Consider the following 14,340-nt stretch of genomic DNA (forward strand, 5'->3'; position numbering starts at 1 on the left):
TCTCCTCTAAATAACTCATGCAGTGTCGTCCTCGGAGGATATGATAGATTTGATTCTTCCCTTCCAACAGAATGGTACATCAGCCCTGGCCATTGCAAAGAGGTTGGGCTACATCTCTGTAATTGATGTGCTGAAGCTTGTCACTGAGGAGACAGTCTCTATGGTGAGACATTTTGATTTGTCACATGCTGGCACTATGTGTTTATAATTTCCATATGAAAGGACCATTAAGTTTCAAAATGTTTGTGTTTGCTAATTTTTCCTCCTTCTGTAACCTGCAGACATCCACAGAGAAACACCGCATGAGTTTCCCAGAGACAGTGGATGAGATTTTGGACGTTTCTGAGGATGAAGGTAAAGCATCACAGCTTCGTATAAATCAGATTAAATAGAAGCAAAAAAACACAGTTAACTAGGCTGATTTGATACAAGTATTATTTTTTAAATGGCTGAATCTATGCTGTTTAAGCTGGTCACATAAGTATTTATTTTTTTCCAATCCTTTTTTCGCTTTTTGCTCCTTTTTAGGAATTGCACAGCTAACATTAGGTATGAATGTCTCTTTCTTACTTTGTGCGGCATTCATAGGTTGATGTTTTATATTGTCTGGCTCCATTTCAAGCTCCCTCTCTCAAGTCTTTATCGCTTTCTTGTTCCCTCTGTAGTGGTGCTCACTGTGATGGTGGCTCTGGTTTCTCATTGGCATGCACCCATAGCACCCATGTCTGTAACCTTTCTATGTCCCCTCTATAACACACTCATTCTCTGACCCTCCAGGTGTCTGTTTTCTTCCATTATATTGTATAATTACAGTCGAAACCAACATTTATTTATCCTCTCAGTTCAATTCAAAGCATTTGAAACCCTGCTCCGTGAGCCAAACAAGTTTTAAGTGAATTGGCCTTATCTTTTCAGATCATTGCTTTCAAATGTGTGTCTTTTGTTGTCTGCATTTGTGTCACTCATGTAAAGCATTATTGGTAGGTACTTTGTGCTCCAGATGTTTGAGATATGTTATATAAACCAGGAGTTTGAAGGTCAGAAGTCGGAGGAGACTGAAGCTTTTGAAATGTCTAAGTGTCTATAATCCAAACTGTTGCTTTAACTTTGGGACTACTTGTATCCAAGTGAAGTGTATGAAAGTTTAGATCTACTAAGTTATCACCCAACTCAACATTTACTAACGAGTCAATGGAGGCTTCAACCAATTTACAGTTGATGATGTGTACTTCCTGGCCTACCGTTACCACACAGTGGTTTTTGGATGCTGATGCAGCTAGTGCTAAACCCTCTGAAAACCACAGTGCTCTATGAATAAAGTTATCCACAAGCTTTCAGGCATAGTGTATAATATTTAGCAGCTTAAAGCCAGAAACTCCCCCCAGGAGTAAAATCAGACTTATGGTCCTCAAAAAAACAAAATTAGGCACCAAAAAACACTAAGTTTGTGTAACATTGAATGCTGCTCTGTTTGTGTCAGCATGTTGACAACTGTTTGCAAACCAGTTTGTCAAGCAGTGATACTAAAAGCAATCAAAGCTTGTTTTTGCTGCCCTCTAGGGGCTAAAAAGCTCTAAATGAAGGTTTGATTACTAATGCTAGAACTTAACATCACTAACAGTGATGCTTGAGGACTTTATGTATTGATATTTTTAGCCCCCTGATAATTCAACTGACAGATTGTCACCATTGCTCTAAAAATAGAGGGTAGCTGAGTTGGTGTCTTAAAGACACATCTCATATCCGGCATTGTAATTTGATATGGTGCGGTCATCTGACGCGCAACTCACAAACAGGATGCAGTATGCAAGACAGGGAACGTATGGGACATGGGCTGCCTCATGTGACCCTTGGAGAAGTGTACTCATTGAGTCAAACATGGTGTAATGCAACCTACCACATCACTCTGGCTCTGGACTGCAGACACCCACTCGCACAAGCTGTGCTGATACACTCACAATTTAATACACACAGGGAAGACTCCTTTTTGTTGCTGGGGATTTCTAGAAAACTACCGCGTGTTTCGGGGGGTAAGTAAGCAAAGCCTTCCCTGCTCACGTCACGATGTACTGCAGTGTGTACAGGAGAGAGGAGGACAGCTTGTGCTCGTGTCATGGTGTGTAACGTGGTGAACTGATGGAGTCATGTGTTTGTGTTCATGTGTGGCTCTGTCAGGCAGTTATTATCAGTTGAACACAGCTGAGTTTCTGTTTATTTTGTAGACAGCACATTTTGGAGTGAGATTTTGCTGCTGCATGCTCTCCCCTGAGATGGTGCACTGTGCACATCTATGATGATGTTGCCGCTAATTCAGAGGGCTTATTAAAACACCAGACTACATGAATGAGGTTTCTGATCTTATTTAGTCAAATGTTCAAGGATCTTTAATCAGTACTTTTGGACCTGGTTAATCAGACTATCGCTGGCATCAGTTACAAGCTTTGTTGTTGCAGCAGTCGTGTTTTTCATGATGCGTTGTAGTGTCTGGGTCATGTTATCAGCAGCAGGGATGTCCATCGTCACTAATGTTTCATTTCACCAGTCTAACACCTTAATCCCAGAGCCATCTCCCAGACCCTGGTCTGTCATGTTCTCTCTAACCCCTCAGGTTAACAATCTTGTTCTTTTCTTTCTCTTTCTCTTCTTTCTCTGCTGTTTCACCAACCTGACCACGGTCTGTTCGCTCTCTTTGGCATGTTGTTCTCTGAAGGAGAGGAGCTCTTGGGGACAGAAGGGGCCAGGTACATGAAGATGGATGACATGAAAGACCATGATGACGATTTCCTCTCCCCCAAGAAATCACTGGAGTACGAGAGAGGGCTGGGCACAGCGTAAGGGGGGCTGGGTGGGGAAGCAGGCGAGAGAGCCGAGCTGGTAGCCACACATTAATAGGTGGATGGATGGATAGAGGGGGATGCACCATAGACACTCACTTCACACCAGGGATGAGCACTTGGGTGGAGATGTGAGGAAACTTCCTCGACCTGACTTGTTTCCTAATCTTTTTCACACAATAGGAACTACTCGCCAGCCATTCCCAGGATTCCCAGAGTTTCCCCGGAGACTGTTATCCTGAAGGAGCATGAGATAGATCAGGTACTGTACATGAGATCTGAAGAATAGATTTACTAAAGGCTGAGATTACCTGACCTATAGTCCCTTGTAGTATATCAAACTCCAAAATAATTTCTTTAGATCACATGAACTTTAAATGTACAATGCATTTTTAAACATAACCAAGTTGCATTTGATTATTTTAGAGCTACTGTAACAACCTGGTGACAGACACAGAGCTCTGCAGTGCAAATAAATGAAGTGCTACATTTTATTTAAGGAGCTTATTTTTCAGATAGAAAATAATAATAATCCTAACTGAATAGCACCTTATCGGCTGTGCATATCGGCAGAAATTTTCATATCCGCCGATACCAATAAACATGTTTTTAAGCTTTTATCAGCCGATACTGATATTGTGCCGATAATATCGTGCATCCCTACTTGAAACCAGTTTTTGTAATCTAATGGCAGAGTTTGGAGTGCGTTTCCCAATTTATTTGTAGTTTCTAATGAACGAAATGAATCAAGGAATGACATTTGGGTAAACTGATGGGAGTGTCCTTGTCACTCAGAGTCTGCTTCACATTTTTACAGCACGTCGTATGAGTTAATCAATATGTTGTCATTTGTTTCATGCGTAATGAGTGTCAGCATCCTGATGATAAAAAGCTCACTTAAAGTTGAAAGCTTGAAAAAAAGACAGTCATGAGACTCAATTTGAGAAAATATTCCTGTGTAATTGAGATGCTTTTGGTTAAAGTGCTAATTCCAAGTTCACTTTGTGTAAGTTTTTTTTTTTTTTTCAAAAGTCTTGTGCTAACTCCTCATCTCCAGATTGAAGCCTACTCCCTCCCTAAATCCACTTCAATCAAGCTCATGAGCCAAATCTTTCTTCTGCCCTTTCTTATGATTGAAACACTCTTTTGTGTGTGTTTATAACACCCTTTTAACTAACTGGCCTTTTAGAACTATAACTAAATTGTCTTTCTGCTTGTAGCAACACACTCCTCTTCCACTGCCCAAAGAGTACGATGAAGACTCGCTGATTCCCAGCAGCCCTGCGACAGAGACATCGGACAATGTCAGCCCAGTCGCCAGTCCCATACACACAGGGTCAGCTGAGTGATATTCTCAGAGGGAAACAATTTAATTTGACTTAATCTCTGTTAAATATCTGACCTGGCAGCTAATTGTTACAATCTTTGTTCATGAACAGGTTCCTTGTCAGTTTCATGGTGGATGCACGGGGCGGCTCAATGCGAGGCAGCAGGCATAACGGTCTGCGTGTCATTATACCTCCACGGACCTGTGCGGCACCCACCCGCATCACCTGCCGCCTGGTGAAGCCACAGAAGCTGACCAGCCCCCCTCCGCTGGTGGAGGGAGAGGGGCTGGCCAGCAGGATCATCTCCCTGGGTCCAGCGGGAATGCAGTTTCTAGGGTGAGGAAGAAGCAGTCAGCTCAACATTAACACTAATGAGAAATAAAACGCTGGCAGAAGAAGCAGACTGTTGCATAATTAATTTTTACATAACATTAGTATGTTTTGTGTGACAGGCCGGTTATAGTGGAGATCCCTCACTTTGCTGCCCTCGGTCGTGGTGACCGGGAGCTTGTGGTGCTGAGGAGTGAGAATGGCTCCGTTTGGAAAGAACATCGCAACCGCTACGGTGATGAGGTGCTAGAAACTATCCTCAACGGGATGGATGAGGGTAAGAATTTCAGCACTTCATCTCAGGCAGATAGTCCAACAAATCACTGTGCAGTATCACTTTTTAACCTTCCCCTCACCTCTCCTCAGAGTTGGAAAGTCAAGAGGAGCTGGGGAAGAAGAGAATTCGTCGCATCATCTCCACAGACTTCCCGCTTTACTTTGCTGTGGTATCACGGGTCCAGCAAGAGAGCGACCTGATTGGACCAGAGGGAGGCTCACTGACAAGTAAACTGGTGCCAATGGTCCAGGCCACATTTCCTGAGACAGCAGTCACCAAACGAGTTCGCCTGGGGCTGCAGGTGAGATGGGACGATGAGGAGAAGGAAGGAGAAGAAAGGCAGAATCGTTAGTGCCTGTGTTGCATGGAAAAACGCATGTTGGACGTACTTTGATTGTGGAATGAGCTGGTCATTTTTTCTGCTTTAGTTTTCTGTTGCTTCTTTATTTGGCCTCTGATGTTTTTATAGGACCTTTTGCCTTTTATTTCATCCAGTGCATGCACTTTGCACCTTTATACAACTCTGAACTGCTTATAAAGTGCTGATTTATTGTTTGTCTTTCGAGATTTCTTTCTCAATATGTTGTTTCAGTTTACCAGGACCTGTGTTATACACATTTAACAAATTCATTTAAAGTGATCCTAAAACCTGCTCTGTGAGCTCAACTAGTTTAAAGGTCCTACATACAGTTAATCAAACGTGACATTCTGTGATATATTCTGTCTTCCTCTAGGCAGAAAAAACTGAGTTAGACTCATTTACTGAGTTTGATATCAGGGATTTCTGGAGAATGTACTCAGAGGTTTTTCTTTGTGAAGAACTGAAGTGTGACCTAATATTACAAGGGATTTAAGAACACTTATTTTTTTTTTAAACTCTCAGTTCTGTCATCCATTATTGAAGCTCCACTATGTTTAAGGTTACACCTTTAAGGTCTTAGACATACACACTGCATAAAATCTGTGCAAATAGTTTATAAAGATCAAACCCTTTCCCTCTTTCTGTAACTAACGCCCTTAAAATGTGTTTGACACGGCCGAGTGAACTGCCAAATGCATTGTTTCAAAACTTGAACTTAAAGAAATAAAAATAATTACAATTGTGATTAACTTTAGTTATATATCATATTTCCAAACAATGTTACAAAGTGCTTTACAAAAAGTAAAATGAACAGTAAAAAAGAATAAGAGAAGAAATAAAAGTGAAGTCAAAGACAAATAGAAAAATGTGAGAAGGAGCAGAGGAAAATACAACAATATAAAAGGGCTAAAAACCACCACAGTAAAACATTTTTTTCAGGTGTTTAAAAACTTTTTTTTAAAGATACGGATCTTGCCTATGATACTGTCCAAAAAAGGTTAAAAATAAAATGAAAGCAGCGTTCTGATGATTAGAACATGCTCAGCTAAAATCTTACATAAAAGCAAGTCAATAAAAGAGTGAGAGATTTCAAAGAGGACAAAGAGTGTGTCACTGTGATCTCCTCAGGCAGGTTGTACCACAGGGTGGGAGCTCTGACAGAAAACGCCAAGTCACCTTATAATAACAATGATACTGTACATTTACTCATCAAATCTATTCAATCAGCAAGTGAATCATTTTCTACAATTTCTAACTGAGGTACTCATAATTTATCAGTTCCAGTTATTCATCATTTTAAAAAAATGTGCAGGTGTCTTTAGAAAAAGTACATAAAAGGTCATCTTTTCCTTTCTTCACATTTCGTTGCTTACCATGTTTGTTTTCTATAAACTTTATGCACGTGGTTTGATTTTTGAAAGGTCATATTTATCCTCTGTTCACTGTATGTTTTTGATTGAAGAATGTGTGTTTTTAGACTGAACTTTATCCCAGCTAAAATGGGATTGTTGGCTAACTCCAGATCCTGCTTTCAAAGTAAACCAAAATGACAGAAAGATTCAGCGTAGGACCTTCTGCTGCATGTTTGGATAAACATGTCGATCAGAGATACTAATCAATAATGATGTCTGTAAACTAACAAGCTACTAGTAGCTGAAAACCATGAATGTAACTGAATGAAAGTCAGAGATTTTTCTTATTTCTTTATGCAGATAAATGTTTTCATTTTTATACCTTGGGAACATTTGACTCTCATATTTCTGTAGTAACGTATAAAACCATAGTGCCTTTTTATATACTGTGCTGTACTAATGATTGTAAAAGCTTCTTGTTAACACATTTTGTTACATTTACAATAAAGAAAAGTTATTAAGCCCTACAAATAGTTTGTGTTGCTATTGTCTCTAAGTTTATTATGACGTTTTCACTCATTGTGGACTCTCTTTCTCCCTCCTTCTCCTTATCTTTCCCCTCTTTGGTTGACCGCTGTTACCATCCTCCTCCTTCAATGATTTAATTCTTCCTCCCATCATATCATCCCTACATTTTTAAACCTTTAACTCATGTTTCATCATCTAATTTCCCTATTTTTATCCTTCCTGTGTTACACACCCCCTCCCTCTATCATTTACCTTCAACCTCAGGCTCAGCCAGTTCCAGATGAGCTGGTTGCGAAGCTGCTGGGAAACCAGGCTAACTTTAGCCCTGTTGTCACTGTGGAGCCTCGACGGCGTAAGTTCCACCGGCCCATCGGCCTGCGTATACCCCTGCCCCCATCCTGGAAGGAGAGCCCCCGAGACTCTGGGGAGGGCGATACTACCAGTCTGCGCCTGCTTTGCTCTGTCATAGGTAATACATGTCACAACCTTAACTTGGTTGGGTGTTTAGGAGTGTCTCTTTGTCATCAGGAGGTGTGGTTCATGGTGAGAAAAAATGATTTACTTTCTTTGGATTGATTTTTGTCACAGCTGGATGCTAATTCTTTTGTGTCTGTGACAATGTCAGAGACACCTTCTTCACCACAAGCTGAGATTGAACATTCTGTTCCCTCTCATCTCGTCTGATTCTCAGGAGGGACAGCTCCAGCCCAGTGGGAAGACATCACTGGAACCACCAAGCTTATCTATGCTAACGACTGTGCCAGTTTCACAACCAATGTTTCAGCACGGTAAGTCCCGCCTGCTCCCCATAAACCAGGCTTTATAAAAGAAGCATCAGTTTATTACAAGTCCGCCTTTCCAAGCAGAAAGCAGCTCAACTGTGTTTACAACAAGAGAAAGAATGGACAGATTTATGTCCAGCGCTCTGATTACATGTCATTGTCTCCTCTCAGATTCTGGCTCGCAGACTGTCCTCGGACAGCTGAGGCCGTCTCCTTTGCCAACCTCCTCTACAGAGAGCTGTCAGCTGTACCATACATGGCCAAGTTTGTGGTGTTTGCAAAAATGAACGAGCTGCGTGAAGGCCGCCTGCGCTGCTACTGTATGACTGACGATAAGATGGATAAAACCCTGGAGCAACACGAGAATTTCACAGAGGTGGCTCGCAGCAGAGACATAGAGGTCAGTTCAGACCCGTGTTAAAGTTTGTTCATTACTTCTCCCAGTACCACAGTAAATCAGGCCCTGAAGATGTGTGCTCACTGTGGTCTTATGTCTGTGTTTGACTTCTCAGGTGATGGAGGGAATGCCTCTTCACCTCGAATGTTCAGGGAATCTTGTGCCGGTCAGGAAGGCCACCCAGCAGCCTCGCTGCTTTAGCTTCCAGGCCTTCAGAGATAACCGACTTCCTGTCTCTGTCAAGGTATCATCAATTAAGTTTTTCTTATAAGTAGCCATTTTATATCCCTTGGTTACTTCCCTTGTGTGCTCTCTGCCTTAATTACTGAAGGAGTCTTCATTGTTAAGTTTGTGTCTTTTTTCAAAGGTGAGAGATAGCAGTAAAGAGCCCACCGGATTTCTGTCTTTCCTTCGCAAGTCCACAAAGTATGAGGACAGCCAACATGTGCTCTGCAACCTCAACATCACCATGCCTCCATGCATCAAGGTAAAACTCCTCAGACTAGCTGACCCAGTAGGAAGTGTGTGCTCTGTCTAAGATGTTTAAGTGTTGATTTCTTTGGCAGATCATCGGGAGTGAAGACAGGAGGCGAACTCTGACCCCACTAGCTTTAAGAGAAAGATACAGTGCCCTTAATGAACCTGCCATGGGTATGCTGCTCTTAGTCTCTGCTGTCTGACTGTTTTTTATGTTTAGCTGAGTAAAAGGTGAGTAAGAACGGTGTTTGTGGTCTGTTTTTTGTAGCTTCAATGACTGCCATGGAGAGGACAGAGCTGAAGATGGCTGTGATTGCAGAACAGTTGGGACTGAGCTGGGCTGGTAGGCAAACAAGAATAAACCCAGTCTGGTTTCATGTGCTGTAAACCATCCATGTTTACCTTATGTCTGACAAGCTTGCTGAGCTCGCTGCTGATTACACAAAGTTATAACATGGCGACCAGCCAACCAAACTAATTATTTCCTGTTGTCCTGCCAAACACCATAGCTGTTTGATAGACCAACCATTCAGTCTCTTGCGGGTACAGCTCCCGTGAAGCTTTGTACCATCTCGGAAATAAGACTATGTATGCTGTGACAGCATGAGTCACAAGAGAAAATGATATAAATATTTCTCTCATCTCCTTGATTCTCTGACTCATTTCTGAACAGAGCTGGCTCGAGAGCTGCAGCTCAGCGTGGATGACATCAATAAGATCCGTGTGGAGAATCCCAACTCACTGCTGGAGCAGAGCTCCGCACTGCTCAACCTGTGGGCCACCCGCGAGGGCAAGAGAGCCAAGAGTGAGTTTAAAATATCCCCCTTCTGTTTCTTTTTACATCAATTTCTGCTTCCCCTGACCTTTTCCATGACTTGTCTTTTCTCTGCAGTGGAGAGCTTGTACGCTGCTCTGAAGAGTATCGACCGTATGGACATAGTCAACATGCTGGAGGGCCAGCCCCCTCAGCCCACAAGACAAGGCTCCCGCGATCTCAGCAGACGCCGACACAACGAGAGAGAGCACCTCTCCCCGGGTATGACCAATGGTGAGTTCCCCTCCCCAGAAAACCTCCCAATGCAGCCCCTTCCCCTTGTTCCTTCTGTCTTGATCCTGGACCTCTTTCTAATAAAAACATCCTGATAGTCCTTAAAATAAATGATGAAGATAAAGTGAAGCTTGTTTCCCCTGAACTCTCTCCTACTCTCTCATGTTGATCCATTTTTTCCTGAGATGCTGTTTTGTATAAGCTGCCAAAAACCTGCAGGACTTTACCGCAGCACCATGCAGAGGGACTCAGGACACTCCTACTGTACTACTACTTTTATGTTACCACTATGTAGTCAATCATTTCTAATGAAAGGACAAGTCATAAAAATAAAGCTTTGAAGTGATAAATCTTTATCAAAAAAATAAAAAATAAAAACACGCCACGTAAAGAGAAGTTAAGTAACTTATACGATTTCTATTGTTGTTACTGGTGCTACTGTTTTGTGTACTTGTGTCAAACACTTAGATCAGTCACTTATAATGATAAAAGAAATTTTATGGCCAGCCAGAAATATTGTAGAGTGATATTTTGTTATGAAACAACACATTGTCATACATGGTCAGTCCACGTAGATCACACTGTAAGTATAGCCTAGCTTTACTGACCTCCTTACCAAATGTCAGTACTCAATCTTTTACTCCTTTTCCTCATGGTTTCCTTCACACATGCATACCCTACATCATATTGACTCCATTTTCACCTCTGGACTGGTCTGAGCTCCCCTCTTCCTGGACTGGCTTCTCTTCTCTGTTTACAGAGCAGATGAAGAGTCAGTTTGACAGGTGACAGGTCCTTTTCTGTGAAAACTGGAGCAATAGTCAGAGATGTAACGATGCATAAAGAAACGACCATGAGGGCCAAAGGGTCAAAAGAGAGACGTTCAGATCACAGCTGCAGTGAATCTGATAACTGTGTATCTGTCTTGTCTGTCTATCTGTCTGGCTACCTGCCTCCCAAAGGCCGTTCCTGCTTTGATTTTCAGCGTAAGGTGGTGGTGCTTTTGAATATCTGGGTGTACTTTGTTTTCTGATAACTTCACAGGGACGGATTCAAGGACTTTTGAAAGTGCAGTGACCAAGTGGAGGAACAAACCTGACTTTTTTGAGGGGGGATTAAATAAAGTGTCACATGGAGTTAAATGACCAGATAAATAATCCATGAATAAAAACACAAGCAAGGAAACAACAAGATAATATCCTAATAGTCAAAGACGTTCTAAATAATCATTTCTCACTTTGGTACTTCTTGTTTGATACTACTATCATCTTTGGACATAATGAAACTATCCCTATCATAAAATTTTACAATTTGTATGAAAACCTGGAATGATGAATGTTAAGAATAAAACATAGTTTTTAGAATCAAATTGAGAAGATTTAACATGCAGTTAATTCAACTTTAGAGATGCTGGTTTGAGGATTTTCTAACCTCTAGACAAAGCCAGCAGCGGTCTCTCCATGTCTCTTTGTGTGAAGCTACATCATTAGCTGCTAGGGGTTACTTGAGGCATACTTAACAAATTAGCAAATCTCACTCTGCAGTCCCTTTACTTTCTCTCTTCGTCTGCCTGTAGGATGTCGTTCATCAGTTTAGTTTGATCGTGCGTGTCAAAGGTTTGCTCAAGCAATGTCCCGATTGGAGGGTTATGACACGACTAGCTCATGATAGAGAGGCACCTTTTCTTTTAGACCTCTGTAGATTCTCTTTGCCTGTGGTTGCATGGGAGTAGTCTGAGTCTCTTTGGGGCTAATGTTGGTGCACTGAATGTCCTTTTGGGAGCCCTGTTTTCATTCCCTGTGAATCTGTCCCTCTCTCTGTGTTTCTCTGGACATGTCATCTGCAGCCTAGCCGTCCTACTCTTCCTCCTTCTCACTCCTCTTCGAACTCTGACCTCATGCCGACCTCATGTTGACCTCTGACCCACATCTTTATCTTTCTTTTCTTTGCGACTAGTCGTGCATTTCTCTTTATTTTTTTGTGCTCTTGAAAACCCCACCTTTTTTTAAGTGTACGCTCTGTGACCGATACCCTTCACACAGACTGTGTACTCAGCACCCACTGGGAGGGGGGAGGTGACCCTTGCTCTCTATCGCTGTTTCTGTCTTTTGACCATTACCCTCTTAAATATTCCTCTTCCCCTGTTGCAGCTCTTCTTTTCTCTTTCTCCCACTCTGTCCTCTACCTCTCTGCCCATCCTTTCTCCCCCACCCTCCTGCTTGTCTGCATGTGCACGAGGCTGATTTCACTGTCATCCTCCCCTTGTGTTTGCATGGAGACACTGGGATGAGGGGCTGGAGTCATGCTGGCTCGTAGGAGATGACGACTTGAACACTGCATTGGCATCTAACTCTGCTTGACCAACAGACATTACTCTTTGCATGGCATGCATACTGAGCATGACTCTACAGTCTGTCTCTGTGCCTCCACTGATCTATCTCTGGGGGTCAAAAAAGGCCACAAACCTTTTTGGTGAACTCTGACTTGTGTTTGCTCTGTTCATGTATGAATGTTGTGGTTGTTTTGTATGTCACTGATCCCTTGTTAATCGTGTCATTCTGATGGATTATTTGTGTGAAATACATGTTTTTCTGTTCATGTTGTACAGGGCGTCATATGGATACCAGTCTCCCATATTGTCCTCATTCTGCCCTGTGTGTGTATCAGTGTGAGCGACTAGATGTGTGTTTTAATTTTGATGCAGTAAGTTTTTGTGTTTTCCATATACATGTGTATCAGTGTTGAAGTATATGGGAAAAAATGAGTGTATTTTTCTTTTATTCTTTATGTAAATTTTACATGAGATTCACTGCTTTTTTGATTCTGTGTTTGTGTCTTCCACATCAGGGGGTCAGGAAATCACTGACAAATTTTTCTTTTTTTTCATACTGGACCATTCACCGGGACTGACAAACTCATTCATTAACAGAGTCATTGAGAATGCTGTTCATAGACGAGCCCATCCCTATTTCCGACAGACACGAACCTGCAGCTTGTTAACATGCCAAAGAAAAGTTTGCAGGTACTTTCTTTCCAAAGAAGACATTTTCTTCTTCCTCAGATAATCAGACAGAAATCAGAGAAAAGGTTTGATGACTTATATTTTTAGTTCCAAGTTATTGTGTGGTCTATCAGGACTTTTTCCAGTGTTTCCATCACAGGATGAATCTACATTGGTTAGTGATAAGGAATTATATTTTAAATAACAGTTTACAAACACAGACAAAAGACAGTAGTTGAGAGTGTGAGAGAGAGCAGAAAGTAGGACAAGAGGTCTCTGTGGCTGCTTGGTGTCACAAATATCTCCTGCACTCTCAGCAGGTTTATGAACAGCAGCGCCATGCCAACCATGAATCAAGTTACACCCTGCTCTGCAGAGTCCCACCATCACTATACAGCATACAGGCTCCTCTCCTCTCTCTATCCTTTTTGTTTTTGATGATCACATATGAGGGAATCACCTCCTCTACATGCTCTCTAAAAACATCTGGTCCAGAGCTCTGTGGTGTTCAGACCATGACGCCTCTCGTACTTTGCTTTACCTACATTTCCATTCATCAAGATTCTGACATTAACTATTGGCTGCTACCATGAGGGTCTGTCATACTCAAAATCACTGATTTGATATGTTTCAGAAAGACAACAGTCAGAGTCTGTGCACATTTGCAGGGTCAAGCTGCTTTCCTCTTCATCTTTAAACAGATTTTTCTTTCTTTAAGGGAACTGACAAAGAAATCACTTCCTGCTGCTGTAACATTGGGCCCAATCATCCCCAGTCTACATGTATAAAATTTAAGATTTTGTTCCAAATGGCTTTAGAGACCGCTGTAGGAGTGACCTGAGTCCACGCTACATGAACATTGTACAACTTCACGTATTTATATCAGTGCATTTAGATCAAACTCAAATTTCAGTTTGAGGCAGCATTTGTGTGACTTCACTGAAGAAGGAAAAACAAGACCACTGTATGTGTGTTTTTGAAACGTCAGATATAGAAGAGGTTCTGTGTTTTATGCAGCTGTGTTATACTGAATTCATTATTCTAAATATGCATTATGTGTCAAAGAGAGAGCCAGAGGCTGTGTGGAGCGAGCTGATGTGTGTCTGATTGCCTGCGTGCATGCTATCCAGCCTGACAATAATATTTAACCTGCCTGTTTTTGTGTGGGACTGAATGCATGCATATCTGAGAGTGTCTGTATGTGATGTGTGGCAGACAGAGAGATTGGGTGTATAGCATGTGTATGCGTGACAAAGTGTGTGCCCCTGCCACACAGGTGTGTGTCGGGGGGCAGAGGCAGTAATTCCTGTCCGTCTCCCTGCAGGTGGCAGCTAGCAGAGCAGCATCAGTCACTGCTGGTTCCGGCCCTCAGTGTCAGTCTCTCTCTCAGTCCGTCTGGCTGTGTCTGTTGCTGCTGCCGCTGCTGCTCTCACCGTCAGCGCTGGCTGATCAAGCTTGAAAAACCCTCGTCTCAAAGCTGTCCTTGCTCTCTCGTCCTAAGCTCCTTGCACCTTTATTCCAGTTTCTATTGTCTTGGCCCTCCCCTTTGTCCCACCCCACTCCTTTCCCATTTGTCCCTTCAGCCTCCTCTACCCCTCCCCTTGATGCCCTGCTCTTGGGCAGGG

At 42.3% G+C, this 14,340-nt stretch overlaps 1 protein-coding gene across 3 annotated transcripts in view; it reads left to right on the forward strand.

Moving 5' to 3' along the window:
- The window catches only part of ank1a (ankyrin 1, erythrocytic a), a 110,239-nt gene that overhangs the window by 88,178 nt on the left and 7,721 nt on the right, over positions 1 to 14,340 (forward strand). For all 3 annotated transcript variants that reach the window (XM_074669568.1, XM_074669566.1, XM_074669569.1), the window contains 18 exons: positions 71 to 163; positions 282 to 354; positions 529 to 549; positions 2,711 to 2,831; positions 3,018 to 3,096; positions 4,055 to 4,170; positions 4,274 to 4,498; positions 4,615 to 4,769; positions 4,859 to 5,070; positions 7,275 to 7,479; positions 7,702 to 7,798; positions 7,964 to 8,192; positions 8,305 to 8,433; positions 8,557 to 8,676; positions 8,756 to 8,840; positions 8,935 to 9,009; positions 9,340 to 9,471; positions 9,559 to 9,714. In XM_074669568.1, the coding sequence (XP_074525669.1) occupies positions 71 to 163; positions 282 to 354; positions 529 to 549; positions 2,711 to 2,831; positions 3,018 to 3,096; positions 4,055 to 4,170; positions 4,274 to 4,498; positions 4,615 to 4,769; positions 4,859 to 5,070; positions 7,275 to 7,479; positions 7,702 to 7,798; positions 7,964 to 8,192; positions 8,305 to 8,433; positions 8,557 to 8,676; positions 8,756 to 8,840; positions 8,935 to 9,009; positions 9,340 to 9,471; positions 9,559 to 9,714 (2,323 nt within the window). The remainder of the gene's footprint in view (positions 1 to 70; positions 164 to 281; positions 355 to 528; positions 550 to 2,710; positions 2,832 to 3,017; positions 3,097 to 4,054; positions 4,171 to 4,273; positions 4,499 to 4,614; positions 4,770 to 4,858; positions 5,071 to 7,274; positions 7,480 to 7,701; positions 7,799 to 7,963; positions 8,193 to 8,304; positions 8,434 to 8,556; positions 8,677 to 8,755; positions 8,841 to 8,934; positions 9,010 to 9,339; positions 9,472 to 9,558; positions 9,715 to 14,340) is intronic.

This window comes from Halichoeres trimaculatus, unplaced genomic scaffold (genome assembly GCF_033239565.1).
Source record: "Halichoeres trimaculatus isolate MK-OKI-2021-1 unplaced genomic scaffold, fHalTri1.1 fHalTri1_scaffold_5, whole genome shotgun sequence".
Lineage (NCBI taxonomy): Eukaryota > Metazoa > Chordata > Actinopteri > Labriformes > Labridae > Halichoeres > Halichoeres trimaculatus.